The following is a 19,882-nucleotide window of genomic DNA, read 5'->3' on the forward strand; positions in this document are numbered from 1 at the left end:
CAGGTTGGCTCTGCCCCACGGGGCTTACAGTTGTAGCAGGAACCCCCCCACCCCAATCATTCTGTTTGCACAAACTTCACACACACTCACACTCACACACTACATACGCCACATTTCTGTTATAAATTCATAGAAAATCAACCATACATCGGATTTGCACTGTTCCATTTTTTACTCCATGTGACAAAGACTATCAAAGGATCAAAGGGGGGTGCTTGGTTTCTGGTCAGCCATAATCTCTTCAGCATACCAGCACATCCACAGGAGCCCTGCCCAGTTGCTATGTCAACCCTGATAATCCCAGACAGAAGACAATCAAAATCACAAAGAACAGTGGATTCACCACGGGCTGAAACAAAGGACAATGATCAGATCTTCCCTCTGGGGGCAGGAAACTGCAAACTCCCCATTGTCACCTGGAAAAGTACTCATGGGGAGGGGGAAAGGAGGAACCAGCCAGGTGACAGGACACTCAGGTTACCACCACAACTCCTCCCTCAACCCCTCCTTTCTGTAATGAATGCATGATGTCAACCCTTTCTGTAACGTATGCATGATGTCAACCCCTCCTTTCTGTAATGTATGCATGATGTTTCTGGGGGTGGGCTTGACCTAGAGGAGGGGAATTTCAAAAGTTTTTATAAGGTCTTGCAGCCCATTGTTCTGGGTCTTTCCTCTCTCCTGCAAGTGAGGGGAACACCCTGATGCATCAGTTCAATAAAGGCCAAGCCTACAGGCTGCTGTTTTGCTCCAAGTTATCCTGGTTGGTGTCTTTGTTTTGTCCAAGGGAGCCCTCAGATTTTTCCGTTAACAGTTGGCGACCGCGACTCAGGGACACTTGGTTCTCCTGTAAAGGTGAGAGGGGAGATAGAAGGGATCGGGCGCCACTGGGCAACCTTAGCCCAGGGATCCTTCTTCCTCTCCCTGCCTCCTCTTTGCGGGCGGTAATCAATCGTCACCAAAAGCTCAACCAGGGGAGCAAAGGCAAGGTCAAGCCGGCTAAAAAGAAAAGGATCCTGAGATTTGCGGGGGACATCTTCGAACGTGAGTATGGTTTGAAGTCAAATACATTGGGAGGGGGGTGGAAAAGTAACGTCCCCACGACAGCCAGACTTTCCTTCTTTCATTTCTGACGGTATCCTTCGGAGTCGGCCGGGTACGTTCTCTCTCTCTCTCTCTCCTTTTTTCCCCCGATTCTCCCCCTCGGAGGGTGGCCAGGGAAATCGCGGAACTTTTCTGTCTGACGTTATCTCTCGGGGTCGTCTAGGAACGTCAAATCCTTTCCCTTTCTCTTCCCCAATTCCTTACGCGGAATGTGACCGGGGAAATTGTGGTACTATTACTGTTTTCCGATGTTCCCCCTCGGGGTCGTCCAGGAACGTCTTAATCTCTCTCTCCTTTTCTCCCCCGTTTTCCGTCTTGGAATTGAGTCCGGGAAAGCGTGGCTCCTTTACTGTTTCTCTGACGTCTTCCCTCGGAGGCGTCCCTACAATTTGTTTTCTCGACCCCCGATCTGGCACTGCACTGCACAGGCGTCCAGTAGGGAGCCCGAACTTAGTCCAAAAGGCTAGGCAGGAGGCTGTTGTGGAGGGTAGAAGGTAGAAGTTTTCGGGCCAGGTGTCCCGAGGTAGAAGTTTTCGGGCCAGGTGTCCCGTGGTAGAAGTTTTCGGGCCAGGTGTCCCGAGGTAGAAGTTTTCGGGCCAGGTGTCCCGAGGTAGAAGTTTTCGGGCCAGGTGTCCCGAGGTAGAAGTTTTCGGGCCAGGTGTCCCGTGGTAGAAGTTTTCGGGCCAGGTGTCCCGAGGTAGAAGTTTTCAGGCCAGGTGTCCCGTGGATGAAGTTTAAGTTCATGTATAAGATTTATTGAAATGAGTTTGTAGCTTGAAGATAAGTAGGAATTGTGTTAGTCAATGGTACTTTGAGTACTGAAAGGATCTTCTATCTGTCCCCCCTTTCTTTCCCATTGCCTTTCCTCCCTTGTGTGTGTGTTTCCACTCTTTCTGTCTTTAGCGTACTTCGTTAACGAAAAAAGCCCAATAATAACATATGAGAGAATGGGAGCTCGCTAAACACCCTAGCTGGACTCCTCCTGGCAACAAAGCTTCCATGAAGCCTTTTTGCCCCAGAGAGGACTCTAATATGCCCCTCCAGCTTGTCATTTCCAATTAGAGAAAAATAGAAATAAAATAAAGGGGCAAAAATGGTTAAGTTTGTGTTGTTAAACTGTAGCCTAGAGCTGGAACATGAAACTGTAAACTTAATGGTGCTCAGAAGGCAGTAGATATAATAACAGCCCAGCATTAGAGATCTTAGTTTCTCTTAAAAAAAAAAAAGAAGAATAAAATTAAAAAAAATGAATAAGAGATGTACTCAAAGATTTAGAAATATTTCAAGGGTTTGTATTTACATTGGCCTTGGCATCCACAGACTGTTCTTAAATGCACATAGTTTTAAATTGCAAGCTTGCTTCAAAATTTTAAATCTAAGAAAGCCATGTTGCGCCTTATCAATCTTAAAACAAAACAAAATGGAGAATGGAGTGTGCAAATGTTTGTTATTTGAGAGAGGCTCTAAAAGAGAGTTTCCCTCCCAAGTGGTGAAATCCTGTATACGTGCTACTTGTGTTCTGAAAGGGGGATTACCCCACCTCTTTCTTCTAGTTTTAAGTGAGGAGGGTGATTCTAAGTCTAATGGCAAATGATGTTTGTTGTAACTTTTGAGTTTGTGAGAAGGTGAAGTTAACCTAATGTTTCTGCTGCAAAAGCCTAGTTGAGCACAACTGCTCTCTCAAACTAAAATGCAGTGTATGTATTTCATTAAGCGTATGCCTATAAAAGTATGGTGTTCATTCTAAGAAAAAAAATATTTGAGTCCAGTTTTAACTTTGATTTGGTTGGACAGAAGAGTTATTGTAAGGCTCCTGATATCAGTCTCTATAAGGCTTCATGGCCTCTTTTGTTAGAAAATGCCCCCCTCCCCCTTGTTTCACCCTGCCTATTTCAGTTGGTTTCTCCCTTCTTACTTCTGTGCTAGGTAAATTTACTCCCGAGTAAGCTTCCTTTAAAGGAAACAACTGCAAAGGGGGGAGGGGGCAACACTTGTGTATTCCCTTTAAAAAAAATCAAATCTAGGGCTGCTTTAACTGTGCTTTATAAGAGATCCTCTCCCTATCTTACGAAAACTGTTCACTTCTTCCTTAAATATCATTTCAAACTCACTCAAACTATCTCAAGATCTGCAAAAAGGGTTCTGTGTAAAGTTATGTACTTTTATTTTCCTCTTCCTTAGTACATGATATGAGCATAGATGTTTCCTTTCCCAGCTGGAAATCTGTACTTAAATGGTGTATGCCTCTTTGGTAGTACAAATCTTGCTGCGAAATCTTGCTGTGAACCCTATATTTTGGAGGGTTGGACTAGATGACCCCAGGGTCCCTTTCAACTCTCCCAATTTGTGGCTGTGTGGAAGACCATGTGTCTGCAAGCATTGGAGGGTAATTCTTAAATTCTGGTGTGGTAATGGAGTTGAAATTCAGCCTAGCTTTGCTTTTTAGTTTTAAAAGGTGCGAGATGAAGCCATGATGTTTTGAAGCACAACTGGTAACATCAAGCATTTGGGTGATTACAGTGTTTATCATTTTGTCTACTATTAAAAAATCAGACCTCAAAGTCAGGTCAATACATAGACGCTGTCAGAGCTGCTTGAAGATCCTAGCTCACAGAGGATCACGCTAGCCAGCGATCATTAAGTAAAAGTCTTTATTGAATTGCAGTTTCCATTCTCACGCTGCTGCGCGCAACTCTACGTCTAGTAGCTAGATCGGCGAAGCTCCATCTGAGTCTCCGCCCCTTGTGCACCAACTTAATATCCTAGCCCTGCTCCACCTTTTCCGCCTGACTGTCCTCCTCTGGGTCCCTCTACCCCCCGGGGTTTCTTCCTTCCTGGATTCTTCTGACGCTGACCCGGACCCTCCTGCCTCCTTGCACCGGGCTTTAGGACCTGGTTCCCTTTCCGGGCTGCTTACTGCGCCGCCTTCCTCTGCATTTGAACTTGGCGCGCGCGCCCAACCTTCCACTTTCCTCTTAACCGTTTCTTCGCTCCCCGATGGAGGTGTGGCCACTCCTGACTCATGCCCTCCCTCCTGTGGTGAGCTGCCAGCGCTTGCCCCCTGGCTCCCTTCTTCCCTGCTCCCTGGCGGTGACGCTGGTCCCGATTTCCAACTGCTCTCCCCTGAGTCCCCTCTGGCTCTATCTTCCTGGGGTGCCCCCCTAGACTCCCCCCTTGCCCTGGCCACTGGTGCTCCTTTCTGTGAATCCTCTGATTCACTGGAAAGACTAGGAGATCTCGGGTCGTCGTCATCACTCATCTTTTCTTCTGCCTCCTCCCCTTCGCTCTCTGTTTCCTCCCTTGGCCTTGCCTCTGCTCCTAAATCCCTGACATCCATCCCCCCCTCGAAGCCCCCCATTCCCCCCTCCCCTCCTTCCGGTGCTGGAGCTGGGTGCTGCTGTTGCAAAGGGACGAACGTCGGATATCGTTCGCTTCCCGTGGCGGGCCTCCATCTGAAGTCTCGCGGGTCTCCCTCCCTGCTCTCGTCGACGACGGTCACCTCCGCTTCCATCTCTGTGCCGCCGTGCTCGAAACCAGGGTCGTCCCCGAAAACGTCCATGTCCGTTTCTCCCTCACTTCCTCCTGGCGGCGTTGCTCGTCCTGGGCCTTCCAGCCACCTTCTGCGGAACTGCTCCTCTGGTCTATCGTCCCACCAATACGAGGGTTCTGATGCAGATCCCGAGGGTGACCCCTCCGGGGAACGGACGTCTTGTGTCGGGTCCTCTTCCGAGTCGAACCCCCGGAAAGTGCTGGCCGAAAGCGTGGGCGTGAAAAGCCAGTCGTCGAAAAAGTCTGCTGGCATAGGTCTATGTGGGAAGAGGGCATGAAACTCGTCTTTGAGTAGAGGTTCGTCCAAGGCGTAGCCCGGCACCCAGCTGTTCGCACTGGCCGGGGTGCCCTCCTTGGCGAGAAAGTATTCTACCCCCTCTTCCCCCCATCTGGAGTCCAAAATCTCCGTGACTTCGTTGATGCGCTCCTTCTGTGCCACTCCCGCGTGCCCTGTTCTGTCTCTGACCGGACTCGGCGCCGTTCCGGGTTCCTGGAACCTGTGCGGTGCCTTGTAGGGAGTGAGCACCGATCTGTGGAACACCGGATGCATTCTGGAACCCTCCGGAAGTGCCAGTCTGAAAGCTACCGGGTTGACCTGCTCTTCGACTTGGTAGGGCCCCAGTTGTTTATGCCCTAGTTTCTTCTTGGCCAACGACCTGGCCGGCACTGCGTGGGCTGCTAACCAGACCCAGTCTCCCACGTGGAGCTCTTCGCCAACCCTTCTGTGTCTGTCCGCTTGTACCTTGTATGCGTGTTTGGCCAGCTCCAGGTGGCGCCTCAGCTGATCGTGGACTTCCTGCAGCTCCGACGCGAACGCATCTGCCGTCTGCGGCTCCCCCTCCCCCATTCTTTCCAGTCCCGGGAAGGTTCTGGGGTGCCTCCCGTTGTTGGCGAAGAACGGCGTGACCCCCGTGGACACGTGCTTCGTGTTGTTGTAGGCGAACTCGGCAAGCGGCAGGTAATCCACCCACGTCGCAGGCTGTTGATTCGCATAGCATCTCAGGTACTGCTGCATGATGGCATTGACCCGCTCCGCTTGCCCGTTGGTCTGCGGGTGTCTCGCCGACGCCAGGTTGATCTTGACGTTCAGGAAGCCCATCAGCTTCTGCCAGAAATTCGAGATGAACTGCCGCCCGCGGTCGGACAGAATAGACCGTGGCAGACCGTGAACCTTGAACACGTGGTCTATGAACAGTTTGGCGGTTTGCTCCGCCGTGGCCACCTTAGCACACGGAATGAAATGGGCCATCTTGGAAAACAGGTCCACCACCACCAGCACTGCCGTCTTGCCCCTCGAGCTGGGCAGATCTGTGACAAAGTCCAGAGCCACCCTTTCCCAAGGTTCGACCGGAGTTTGCAGCGGTTCCAACAGTCCGGCCGGCGGTCTGTGCACTGGTTTGGCCCTCTGGCAGGTGTCACACCTTGCCACGTAGTCTGCGACCTCCCCTCTCATTCCAGGCCACCAGAAATCCCTGGCTACTAATTCCACCGTCTTCTCCTTGCCAAAGTGCCCGGCCGTGGGCGCGTCGTGCAGCTGCTGCAGCACCTTGGCGCGAAGGTCGTCTCCCGGCACGTAGATGGCCCCTTTACGGATGAGCAATCCATCTCGTAGCTGGAAACCGTCGGCCACAGCCTTGCCCCTTTGCACCTCTGCCATCTTTGCTTGCGCGAAGGAGTCATCCTGCAACGCTCGTCGCACCGCCTCCAGGTCCACGGTGGCCGCGGCGCACGCCCATACTGTTGGTGCGAAGATGTGCATGGCTGCCGCTGGCGTTGCGTCCTCCAGATACTGTGGCTTACGGGAGAGGGCGTCCGCCATGATGTTAGTGTCCCCTGGGACATACTCTATGCGGAAGTCGAAGTTCGCAAAAAACTCAGCCCAGCGTATCTGCCTCTGGTTTAGGAACTGTGCCGTGCGCCAGTGCTCCAGATTCTTGTGGTCCGTGCAAACCTGCACCGTGTGCTTGGCGCCGATCAGGAAGTGCCGCCACGCTTTGAACGCTGCATGAATGGCCAGCAACTCCCTGTCCCAGATGGTGTAGTTCTGCTCGGACTTGCTGAGCTTCCTGGAGTAAAACGCTCCCGGTCGCCACACCCCCTGCTGGTCCTTTTGCAGCAGGACCGCCCCCACGGCTCTGTCCGAGGCGTCTGTCTCCACCCTCATCGGCCTGCTGGGGTTGACGTGAAGCAGCTGCTCTTCCGACGCGAAGAGACGCTTGAGTGCCTGAAAGGACTGCTCCGCCTCCTCCGTCCAAACGAACTTCTTTTTCTTGGAGCTAAGCGTGTCTGTGATGGCCGCTGTCTGCATAGCGAAGCCCTTGATAAACTTGCGATAGAAGTTCGCAAAGCCGACAAACCTTTGGACCTCTTTCCGGTTGCGTGGGCTCTTCCAGTCCAATACCGCTCGAACCTTGGCGCTGTCCATGGCGAGCCCCTTGTCAGACAACTTGTAGCCCAGAAAATCCACCTCCGTCACGTCGAATTGGCACTTCTCCAGCTTGGCGTAGAGCCTATGTTGCTTTAGTCTGGTCAGCACTTCCTTGACGTGCCTGTCATGCTCCTGCTGCGATTCCGAAAAGATCAGGATGTCATCTAAGAAACAGACGCACGTCTTGTAGAGAAGTCCCGCCAACACGTGATGCATGAAAGCTTGAAAAACGTGGGAGCCATTTTGCAGTCCAAAAGGCATAACTCTGTATTCGTAGGTACCCAGTGGCGTGAACATGGCCGTCTTCCACTCATCCCCCTCCCGCATGCGAATGAGGTTGTACGCCCCTCGCAGGTCTAATTTGGTGAACACTTTTCCCTTCCGCACCTTCGCCAGGAGGTCGTCGATTCGGGGCATGGGGAAGTCCGACGGCTTGGTCACACTGTTTAAAATGCGATAGTCCACGACCAGTCTTTTTTGGGGCGTGTCTCGCTTTTTAACAAAGAATACAGGACTGCCCCCCGCTGCCTTGGACTCTCGGATGAAACCGCGCTCCAAATTATGATCGATGAACTCTTTGAGTTCCTGCAGCTCGTCCTCCGACATGGAATACAGTTTCCCTTTAGGCAGCGCCGCCCCCGGCAGCAGGTCAATTTTGCAGTCATATGGTCTGTGAGGGGGTAGCCTGTCCGCCTCCTTCTCGCAGAAAACTTCCAAAAATTCTGCGTACTTGTGGGGAATCGCTTGCAGCGTGCCTAGCAGCAGCTGTGACTCCTCTTCCTCTCCTTCCTGCCGGTGCATGATGCAGTGTTCAGCACAAAAGGAAGAGCCGAAGACCAGCTGCCTCTGGTACCAAGCCAGCGTTGGGCTGTGCTTGTCCAGCCAACTCATTCCCAATACAATGGGCGTATCCGATAGTTGAGTGACATTGAAGCTGATGATTTCTTTGTGATTCCCAAGTCGCATCGCCATTGGCGGCGTCTGCTTCACCACTTGCCCCCCTAGCAACTCCCTGCCATTCACCGTGACAACCTGCAGGGGCAGTGTGGCCGGCAGCAACTGTATAGCGTGCTTGTCGACAAAGTCCTGCCCTATAAAGTCCGCGTTGCTGCCCGAGTCCACTGTGATGGGCACGTCCATGGTGATTCCATTGGGCAGCTGGAGAGATGCGGTGAGCCTCACCACTGGTTTGGGCGGGAGGGGGTTCACGGGCTGTAAAATCTCTGGGGACTGCGGCACTAACACGTCTGGCTGGGCCCCAGGGCCTCTTCCTCCAGCCAGACTGCTTCGTTTCCCTGCTGTGTTCCTCCTTGCTGCGTTGCTGCAGTCACCATTGCCGAGGCTGCAGTGAGCTTGTGGAGCCTCTGGGGACACTCTTTCGCCATATGCCCTGGCTCCTCACAGACGTAACACTTCCTGTTCCCTCTAGGAGGCTTCGCTTTCACTGCTGCCGGTGCTAGGGCTCTGGTTGCTGACTGAGCCCTTGCACCTCCAACCTCCATAGGTTCGGCTCCTCCTCCTGGCGGAGGCGTGGATTGCGCCCGCGCTGCTTCTCTGGGAAGGAAGGAGGGGCCCCTGGCTGGTTCGCGCCCTCCACGCCCTTCGTCCCTGCTCCACGGGCGTTCTTCCAGCCTCACCCCCACTGCCAGTGCCCTCTGAACGACCTCCTGGGTGGTTCGGGGTCTCTCCCCCCTCGCGATCTCATCTTTAATCGAGCTGTGCAACCCCTCCCAAAAGAGGTCTCTTACAGGGGCCGAATCTCTGTCCCATTCCAGGGCACTGACCAAGGCGAAAAAGCGGGCATGGTACTGCCTGACGCTGGCCCTCCCTTGTCTTAGCCCATGCACCTCCTTCCGGGCAAGATCCACGTCAATGCTTGATAAAAAACACCCATCCATCGCTTTAATAAAGGCATCTGCATTCTGGAGCGCCGGATCCTTATCTCTCCATAAATTGCGTAGCCATGCTTTAGCATCCCCATGCAAATGAGACATGATGAATCCCACTCTCTCTTGCTCATCTCTAAAGTCTTTATGCAGCAGTTGCAGTGCGCACAGTACGTCTGCTCTAAAGTTGGGATACTGTTGCAGGTTCCCATCGAAGTGAGAGACCAGCCCGCCTGTGCGTCTCGCCAACCCAATTCCCTCCTGCCGGGGTGTCTGCTTTGTCAGCACATCTAACCTGACCTGGAGATCCCTGCAGGCGGCAGCTGCCTCCTCCTCTCTCTTCCTGGATGCGAGAGCCTCGGCATTCAGTTGTGCCACTGCTTTTCTGAGTTCCTCTATCTGCTGCTCAGCCGTCATGTTGTCTGCCGTTCGTGAGCTCGCTAGTGGGCACCTGCTTCTCTCCCCTCCTCGAGGTTGTAGATGCCCACAATTGAGTGTGACGGAGCTTACTGTCAGAGCTGCTTGAAGATCCTAGCTCACAGAGGATCACGCTAGCCAGCGATCATTAAGTAAAAGTCTTTATTGAATTGCAGTTTCCATTCTCACGCTGCTGCGCGCAACTCTACGTCTAGTAGCTAGATCGGCGAAGCTCCATCTGAGTCTCCGCCCCTTGTGCACCAACTTAATATCCTAGCCCTGCTCCACCTTTTCCGCCTGACTGTCCTCCTCTGGGTCCCTCTACCCCCCGGGGTTTCTTCCTTCCTGGATTCTTCTGACGCTGACCCGGACCCTCCTGCCTCCTTGCGCCGGGCTTTAGGACCTGGTTCCCTTTCCGGGCTGCTTACTGCGCCGCCTTCCTCTGCATTTGAACTTGGCGCGCGCGCCCAACCTTCCACTTTCCTCTTAACCGTTTCTTCGCTCCCCGATGGAGGTGTGGCCACTCCTGACTCATGCCCTCCCTCCTGTGGTGAGCTGCCAGCGCTTGCCCCCTGGCTCCCTTCTTCTTCCCTGCTCCCTGGCGGTGACGCTGGTCCCGATTTCCAACTGCTCTCCCCTGAGTCCCCTCTGGCTCTATCTTCCTGGGGTGCCCCCCTAGACTCCCCCCTTGCCCTGGCCACTGGTGCTCCTTTCTGTGAATCCTCTGATTCACTGGAAAGACTAGGAGATCTCGGGTCGTCGTCATCACTCATCTTTTCTTCTGCCTCCTCCCCTTCGCTCTCTGTTTCCTCCCTTGGCCTTGCCTCTGCTCCTAAATCCCTGACAGACGCCTTGACCATCCATCCTGTAAATAAAGGGCAGTAGAATTTGTCTGCAAATGGTAAGGCTGAAATGGCTGAGAATGTTAAAAAAAAAAAAAAATCCTATGAATTCTAACTCTGGCCATTTTTACTCATAAATAAGAGAGCGGTTGATTGTTCCGCGAATGGCCAGAAGGATATTAGCCCTTTCCTGTACATAAAGGAAGCAGTCTCTTGCTTGGGCTGAAATTGCTAGTTTTGGTGAATACTTAAATTGCTGAGTTCCTCTTTTTCGTTTAAAATCAAACCCTGTTTTCAAAATCTACTCCTTGCCCTTCCCTTCCCTTATTCAAATGGTAATTTAGCCAAAGGATGCAACATTTTCAATAGTATAAAAGGTTTGCTGAGACATGAACTCTGCACATGCACAGAGGCTAGATCAGCTAAAGAAGAGAGGGAGAGGAAGGGGGAAACTGTAAGGGGGGAGAGGAGGTTTCTTCCAAATGTAAAAGAAAACTCGGAACCATTGAGGAACCATTGAGGGAAATCACCCTTAATCTGTCTTTGCTCCAGGGGCTATTTAAGACAAAAGGCTAAAAAAACAAACAAAAAAAAACAAAAAAAACTAGCCCATCAAAAAGTCAAGAGCTTTCCAGGTTCCAAATCTTAACATGCCAAATTCTTTTCACAGGTAAATATCAAAGCATTCCCCCCCTCAATGGGAATTTTAGGAACAGCATTTCCTGACAGACTTCTCACATGAAATAATTTTCCCTTTTAACAGGATATGTGAACCCCGATAACAAAGTGTTTGTCCCTTTTTCCTCCCACAGCAACTTTCTTTCTGTTCTGTGAAACAAGTCTGAATCCCTGCTACAGTTTGACTTCCATCTCTTTGTGGCTTTGACACTTTTTTTTAAAGTTACAAATAATCTGTTTTCATTTATTTAATCTGTCTCTCCATGATGTCTATGAAGTTAATCGAAGCACAACCAAACATTGTTTGTGGAATGGTATTTGTTTACCTTTTTGCCTGAGCATTTCTTATTAATTCTGTCATCTTGGCTAGTGCAAGGTACTTGCACAACTTTAAATTGCCATTCATTTTTTTTCCTTGGTATTAAGTCATTTTCCAGTATTGTCCTATAGCCGATGTTGTCACTTCAAGAAACACTCTTTTATTTTCATTGTTACTTCAGATTTCTTAAAATTGTGTGTCTTAGCATTTATTTATTTTTCGTTCCTCATAAGTCATTGTGTGTGTTTCATTATTATTTTAACCTTGTATTTTTTACAGTTCTCTTTCTCTCCAAAGTGAAGGAAAGCAAACGAACTTGGCAGATAATAACAGTAGTTATAGGAAAATGTGATAATAATATTGGAATGAATGAAACGCTTAATGTGCTAAGATTTTTTATTATTTGCAGCTTCCCATGAAAACTGGAGGACATCCTTCTTGTCTAACTGTGTTTTTAAGTCGCCCCAAAACCCTGCCCCTTACAGGATATCACTTCTACAGATGTGCAATGATGAAAAGCAGCAACAACCCAACCCCTTCGCCATCACAAGACCTGCAACGCCAGAGTTTTCAAAGTGCCCACAGCTATCTCTTTCAAAGGATATAGACTGATGGGGAGTGGGCCTGACAAAGGGGGGTGGAGTTGACTTGCAAGGACATCTTTTCACTTGAACCTCAAGCCTCTGTGCTCCAGGATTCAAAAGATACATGCGTAAAAGATCACAATTGTGTCAAGATATGCAACTGATATTTAATTAGTTTGTTTTGTATTAAGTGTTATTATGTAGGAATGTTGAAACGTGTCTGACAGTGTGTTACTTCCACAAGGGGGGTATTTTTGTGTGTAATTTTTATGTTTAATGTCTTATTGCTTGCACACCAATTCTCATGCATTTTATACTTTCTGATAGCTCACACTATTGTGTAGTCCAATGTTTAGATAACCACATTTCATTGTCCCACCTGGCACTCTGCCAACTTTCCCTATCCATTTTAAAATGTGCAAAAACTTGCTTTACCAAGGAGAAGCTTATAAGATACATGAAGGTGCACATGCTTTGGTTTAGCAGGAATGATCCCTTATAGAGTTAAATTGACTTATTTGGACAAAGTGCCCTTTTAAGAACGGTTTTCCTTTACAGACTGGTTTGAAAGGTTGAGAACCATGGGCACATAAATTCAAATTGGACTCAGTTTGAATTGGGCAAGTGTATCCAGGCTGCAATTAGCTTTTTGGTCCTTAAAGTGCAAGTGATCTGCGAGACCAGAGCCTGTAATAATAATAAGAAATCCCATGGATTTTGGCCAAGGCGAAGACATTTCTCTCAGGACGTGTCCGAAACCTGTGCCAGCTGTGGTGGGTGCCAGGCTACATGATGAATATGAAAGCCCTAAGTGGATTCACCAGGGATTGCCACTACTGCGACACCATGCCGATGTGAGACCACAGAAGAGCTACCTTGACACCTGAGAACACACAAATGGCGGGGGGGAAGCAAACTGCACTTTTCAGTCATTAGTGGACCTTCCTGCCTAAATGTAAAGCATAGATCACTATTGAGAAAATATTTCTTCCAAGGTGCTAGAATACCACAAGTAACTGAGCAGTGCACTGTTACACCATTATATTTCCATGCAAATATCCTTAAAGTAGCATGATATCCAAGTCCCTTTCAGGTTCACATGGACACACACATCTGGGACGGAGAATACCAGGTTATTATTTACCACCTTAAATTGTGCGGAGAAAAGGATTGCAAAGTAGCCACCTTTGCAATCTTATCTCCGAAGGGGGGAACTGTAGCAGGAACCCCCCCACCCCAATCATTCTGTTTGCACAAACTTCACACACACTCACACTCACACACTACATACGCCACATTTCTGTTATAAATTCATAGAAAATCAACCATACATCGGATTTGCACTGTTCCATTTTTTACTCCATGTGACAAAGACTATCAAAGGATCAAAGGGGGGTGCTTGGTTTCTGGTCAGCCATAATCTCTTCAGCATACCAGCACATCCACAGGAGCCCTGCCCAGTTGCTATGTCAACCCTGATAATCCCAGACAGAAGACAATCAAAATCACAAAGAACAGTGGATTCACCACGGGCTGAAACAAAGGACAATGATCAGATCTTCCCTCTGGGGGCAGGAAACTGCAAACTCCCCATTGTCACCTGGAAAGTACTCATGGGGAGGGGGAAAGGAGGAACCAGCCAGGTGACAGGACACTCAGGTTACCACCACAACTCCTCCCTCAACCCCTCCTTTCTGTAATGAATGCATGATGTCAACCCTTTCTGTAACGTATGCATGATGTCAACCCCTCCTTTCTGTAATGTATGCATGATGTTTCTGGGGGTGGGCTTGACCTAGAGGAGGGGAATTTCAAAAGTTTTTATAAGGTCTTGCGGCCCATTGTTCTGGGTCTTTCCTCTCTCCTGCAAGTGAGGGGAACACCCTGATGCATCAGTTCAATAAAGGCCAAGCCTACAGGCTGCTGTTTTGCTCCAAGTTATCCTGGTTGGTGTCTTTGTTTTGTCCAAGGGAGCCCTCAGATTTTTCCGTTAACACAGTCTACAGCAGAATCTACACAGAATGGGGAGGGGGGCGAGTTCTGGGCTCTGGGGGAGGGAAGGGGGGCAGGTCCTAGTCCGTATCGAGAGAGAGGGCCGAGGGGAACGAAAGCTGCTCTGCCTGGCCGTCTCTGCAGGGATGTTGCGGGGAAACGGGCTCCTTTTGCACCCAGGTCTCTAGAGGGGATAAACCTGGGTCTGGACTGTACCACTTCAGGTCCCCCAGAGGGGGAGGTAAAGGGACACCCAATGACCCACATTCTGTAAGTGGAGGATCCCTGATTGATTTATTTGGGGGGGGGGAGGGATATGCCAATCTTGCTCAAGTCAGCCTCCCCTCCTCCAAAAAGGTTCTCTCCCACAATCCCAAAGACAACACAGGCCCCCCTCAAGAGTCTCCCAGAGCATGTGCAGAGTTCAGAGATGCTTTTGTTGCGATTCCTGTCTTGCGGAAGGTTGGACTACATGACCCTCAGGGCCCCCTCCCAATTCTACACTTAAATAATTTCACAGCACGGAAGTGAGGAGGGGCAGGGACTGTCAGAAAGGGGGGCTTTTGCTATGCAGAGATCTGGCCCCCTCCTTAAAATCAGAGCTGTGAATCTGCAGGATGCGAAGCCAAGCAGACCCCTGACCCCAAAAAGGCAGGGGAAGGGGGCTTCCCACAAGGGACCAGTGGGGCAAGACTGGGCAGCCAAAGAGGAGGGACCCAGGAGTCCGGGGGCCTACGATCCACTTTGCTCTTTCAACGGGATCCGGAGACAGGCAACAAACCAAGCCGGGAGCAGGGTTGCCCAGAGTCCGTTACTGCAGAAAGAAGAGAAATCCGTGAGATACTGACCCGATTCAGAGAGGAAACATTAGCTGGCTGGGGGTTGCAATTGCAGGAATTGCTCCACAACAACCCTGTGAAGCAGGCAGACTGGATCCTGCCCCCCGGGACCCCTGAGAGCTTTATCATGGCCAGGGACTGGGGATTCGAACCCAGATCTCTCTGCCAGGGCCTAGTCTGGCCCTCTCACCACTGCACCGCACTGCCTCTCAGTGGGTGGCACAGAGATGTTTTTTTTAAAAGAATATAAAAATGAAGAATCGAGAGAACTTGGCAGTCTTGGGCGTATCTTGGACACTGACCTCGGATTTGGGCTTCTCCGATTTGGGTTTTTCTTCAGAAGCTGAAAAGGAGGATAATGAAGCAGGGAAAGGTTAATGACCAGAAAACCCAGGGAAATGGACAGGAATACTTGAAAGCATGCAGAAAGCTAAAAAGGAAATCAACATTTCTGAGCCGCTGGGCAGGGATGTTTTTAGCAGGCGACCAAAGAGAGTCTGGCCAAGGCGCCTGGTTGGTATCAAGAGGCAGGGAGTTCCAAAGAGCCTTGGAGCCGGGAGGGACCCCGAGGGTCATCTAGTCCAACCCCCCGCAAGGCAGGAATCTTGAACCCACAACGCTGATATCAAGAGTCTCAGGCTCTCCCGGCTGAGCTTCTTGTACTGGCAAATGTGGGAAAGGGGAGTCAATTGGCCAGTGCCAGTTCCGCCATTCAAAGGGGTCAGGTGGTGGAGGAGAGATTTCTCAACTGCTTTTACTGTCAATATTTGCATGGTCTTAATAGATTCTGAATAGTCTCCCCCAGGAAAATATTTCTATTTTTCATTATAATAATTAGACTTGAGGGAGGCTGGGTTATTTGTTTTGGTTCTCATTTTTATCATGTACGTTGTGTTTTCATCGTGCATTTTTATGCCACAAACTGCCCGGAGATCCAGAAAAGGAGGATGCTGTGTACATTTATAGAATCCTAGAATTGTAGAATCAGAAGGGACCCCAGGAATCTCAGCTAAAGTATCCCCTAAAATATTGACCAAATGGTAAAATAGGACCATATTGATAACAAAAATAACAGTACAGAAGGGGTGGGTGGGAACAACCTTACCCCATCGGAAGAAGGACCGCAAGACCCCCAGGAGCACAATGGCGACCAGGAACAAGCCGATGGCGTCCTCCAGGGAGGGGCCCAGGGACCCTGGGTGGGGGGAGAAGGGGCAGAGGCAGAAGGGGGGCGTCAGAGAGGGAGAAGGGGGGCGATGTCAGACCCCCACCCTGCCTTGGCCACCCAGTGCAGGTCCCAAAGCTGCACCTTCGCCCCACCCCCCATATCCTCCACCCCATGCCCGACTTGATCAGTGCCAATTCACAGAATCCTAGTTGGGAGGGCACCCCAGCGGTCATCCAGCCCAACCCCCTTCAAGGGAGGAATCCCAGCTAAATCACCCAGGACAGGCGACCTCCCAACCTCCGCCAGTCAGGAATCGCACCCCCAGCCAATCTTCTGGGCCTTGCTACCCAGCCCCCAGGGGACCCCGGCACAGACCCCCAAGTGCAGACCCCCACCTGCCACATGGAGCACGACCGCCTTCTTGACCCCCGCCTCGCCCAGCCCTGCATGGCCTACATGGCAGACGTAGGAGACCCCGTGGTCCTCGGTCGGGACGGGCAGCAGGCGGGCGAAGCTGGTGAAGCTGAAGGTGCCGTCAGGAGCCTGGCGGTGCCCCGAGTCCCCGATGTCCAGGAAGGCGTCCTGGGGGGCGCCGGACCCCCTCCGCTTCCAGCTGACCGAGGCACCCAGAGGGAAGAAGCCGGAGACCTCGCAGGCCAGCTGGGGCCGGGCACTGGGGGGCACGGAGAGCGTCGTGGGGCGCAGCGTCACCTGGGGGGGCTCTGCAGGGCGAGAGGGAGTGAGCAGAGCGCCCCCTGCTGACAACCAGGAGCACTGCAGGCTCCCAGCTGCCGGGAGGGGAGAGGGGGGCTCTTGGATTCGAATCCTGAGGAAGACAGGGTCCCCGTTGGCTTGACCAAGTGGCCAGGCGCTTCTTCAGGAGCCTCCCAACCCAGGGGCAGTCTCTCTGGATCGCTTGGTTCTTAGAAGCGTAGAATCAGACAGGTGGAAGGGATCCCCAAGGGTCATCTAGCCCAACCCCTGCCAGGCAGGGATCTCAGGGCAATTGGGCCACTGCGAGGTTGAAGCACTCTCCCTATGTTCTTTTGGCGCCTCCAGGCCCAGGAGCAGTCTATCTGGATCCCTAGGGCCTGGCCGGCATTTGGCCACTGTGAGAATGCAAGATGCTGGCTCCATGGGGGTCCCTTTGGGCAGTGGACCCCCTTTCCCCTTCCTTCCCTCCGCCCTCCCTGCAAGGGAGACCCCCCCGGTCGCTCACTCACCCACCACCTTGAACTCGAGCGCCTGCTGGGCGTGCAGGTGGGGCAGGTAGACGGTGCAGATGTAGGTGCCCTCGTGGCGGACGGCCACGCTCCACAGGCGCAGGGAGGCACCGCCGCCCTCGGCGTCCAGCAGCAGCTCAGCCCCCTCCTCGGCCACCGACACCCCCCGCGTGGCTCCGTCGAAGGCCAGCACCACCTTCCCGGCCCCCCGGAACTGATGGCGCCACTCCACCGAGAAGGCCGAGGCCGGCGCTGAGAAGCCGCAGTGCAGGACTGCCGGGCGCCCGAGGCGGGACTCCAGGCGCGGCGTCCGCGTGAAGACCGACAGCACCGCTGCGCAAGGAGGGAGGAGGGCGAGGTGAGCGGGAGAGATCCCCAGCGGTCATCTAGACCCACCCCCGTGCAAGGGAGGAATCCCAGAAGGGAAAAACAACAAACCCAGGGCTGTGTTTAGCAGATGCGGTGCCAGGCTGCAAATGTCCGCCCGATAGTGTTGGGGTGGCCGTAGCTGCGCACTGCCAGCCATTGTGGGGGGCGCAACTCTCCCTCATGCCAATGCAGGAGAGCGATCCCCCGAGAGGCCAGCGCCCTATGGGAAAGACCGCTCTGAACAAGCCCACCATCTATTTGATTTATTCATTTAATTTCGTGGTTCTCAAATTTGGGGGGACCCCCATGAACGCTCTCCCTTTCAGCCAGTGCCCTAAAAGAGGCATGGTTTGGAACAACTGTTTGAACGACCCAGTAAGATGAAAGCAAGATTTGAAAGAGCAACAATTACTTGCCAAATGACTCAAAATCCACTTCAAACTACTCCAAGTAGTTCAACCCAGCAGATGCCTTTGATCCAGGGATTTCTGCTTTCCGCTTGCCCCACGGTGCCCCCTATCTCCCGCCCCCCAGGAGGGTGGAACCAATGACATTGGACATTCCTCATTTAAATCATGGCCTTTCTGCCCCGCCTTCTCCTCCCAGGGGCTGAAGGCGGCCTCCCTCCCCTTCCCCTCCCCTTCCCCCGCGCTGACCCTGCCAGGCCGGCCTGCCTGAGAAGCACCGACTGGCCCTCGGTCCCTCTCTCCCAGGCTGCTGGCGCAGGGCTCTGACCGCTAGGCCGCTCGGCTGCTCCCCTTCCGCTCGCCAGGTGGGACCTGCGGTGGTGGTGACGCTGCTGACCCCATCCTGCTGCTTCCAAGGCGGGGCCTCCTCCGTGTGCAGGACGCTGCTGACCCCGAACTCGGCCTCGGGGGCCTGCATGCTGGCGATGAGCCACTTGCCCCTCTCCAGGGCGCGGGGGCAGCCCCCTCCGCCCACCAGCCCCTCCGCCCAGGCGACAAAGTGGGACTCTTGCGGCGCGTAAGCGTTGATCTCGCAGGAGGATTCCGCCTCGCTGGCATCCGGACTCAGCCAGGGCGGGGGGGGTGGCCGAGGCCTGACCGCCCCACAGGGCCCCTGAGGGGTCTGCCGGGGGGACAAAGCGGGGGGAGGTGAACCAGTGTCTGGGGGGGGGAATGATGAGCCTTGTCTCTCCACTGCCGGACCCCCCCAACCTACATCGCAGGGGGTTGGAGTGGATGACCTTTGGGGTTCCCAACTCCACCGTTCTGTGTCAGCCAGTTCAGTTCAACTCGCAGAATCACAGAATTGGAAGGGACCCCCGAGGGTCATCTAGTCCAACCCCCTGCGATGCAGGAATCTCAGCGAAAACAAGATGCCCTCTAAGGAGGATTTGTTTTGTCTATTTAATGGGATTTAAACGCCAGTTAATAAACCAAAGCAACCAAGCAGTTTGCTTGGTTCAGATACCTCTGAATCGTGTAAATGCTGAGGTTGGAAAACAATTTGAAGTACATTCAGAATAAGCATAACTAGATGAAATTAATCCACAACAATAGGACTCCTGAGTTCCTGAGATGATTTCTTTTGTCCTTTCACTGTATTTATTTTTCCCAATTGGAACTATGAAATGGTGATTTTCTTGAGTCAAAATGAGAGTAACCCTGAACGTTTCTTAGAAAAAAAGCACTGAACCTATATACCAGAGAAGAATGTACGGAACTGTAGTTGTTTGCATATATAGTGATATACAGTGGTACCCCACAAGACGAATGCCTCGCAAGACGGAAAACCCGCAAGACGAAAGGGTTTTCTGTTTTGGAGGCGCTTCGTAAGACGAATTTCCCTATGGGCTTGCTTCGCAAGACGAAAGCCCATAGGGAAATCTCCGGGGACCTCTTTTAAATGCTGGTGGTGGGGAGCAAAGCCTTTCCCCCCCCCTCCGGCCTTCAGAAGAGGTCCAGGAAGGCCGGCAGGGGCTTCCGGTCGGCGCCAGCGTTAATGGCGGTCCTCTTTCCGAGCTCCGGAGGAGGAATGCTCTGCGAGTTCGGGTCTGACCCGCTACGGCAAGCGGGGGACCCCTAAAATCACAGGCGCTGAAGCCTGTGAACAAGGAGACTCGGTGGGCACCAGAAGCGCCCCCCTTACTGCAGAAAGAGCCTTTTTAAAGGCTCCGGAACGGCATCAGGAGAGCGCGGTGCTGAGAGTCGCTACCCAGCCCGCAGAGTGAAGCCGCGTCGCCATGAACGGAGAGCGCCGATTTCTTCCTGTAAATTTGGGACTGAAAAGCCTGTGAGTAAGACTGAACGTTATTTTGAAAAATTTTAAAATTGGAAATCTGGCTGAAAATGGGGAAGGTGAAAATTAAGGAAGTCTGCCTTCCCCCGACTGCATGACAGCTAAAGCAACGGAAATTTAAAGCTGCATCCGTATGAAACATCCTTTGACTACTTAAACCTGACATTGGATCTAGATCTCCCCTCTAGCAAGCAGGGCAGAGGGGAGGAAAAAAGGACATTA

General features: G+C 52.2%; 1 protein-coding gene across 1 annotated transcript; it reads right to left on the minus strand.

Moving 5' to 3' along the window:
- Window positions 1–14,092: 14,092 nt before the first annotated feature.
- LOC308578255 (tapasin-like) lies at window positions 14,093–18,525 on the minus strand. The gene is made up of 6 exons (XM_081178502.1): window positions 18,178–18,525; window positions 17,030–17,362; window positions 16,202–16,528; window positions 15,744–15,833; window positions 14,941–14,981; window positions 14,093–14,613 (listed from the first exon to the last, which is right to left on the minus strand). Exons 1-6 carry the CDS (start codon window positions 18,281–18,283, stop codon window positions 14,611–14,613), a joined length of 900 nt encoding a protein of 299 aa, XP_081034628.1. The 5' UTR covers window positions 18,284–18,525; the 3' UTR covers window positions 14,093–14,610.
- Window positions 18,526–19,882: the final 1,357 nt, after the last annotated feature.

This window comes from Podarcis bocagei (genome assembly GCF_964188305.1).
Source record: "Podarcis bocagei genome assembly, chromosome: W".
Taxonomy (NCBI): Eukaryota; Metazoa; Chordata; class Lepidosauria; order Squamata; family Lacertidae; genus Podarcis; species Podarcis bocagei.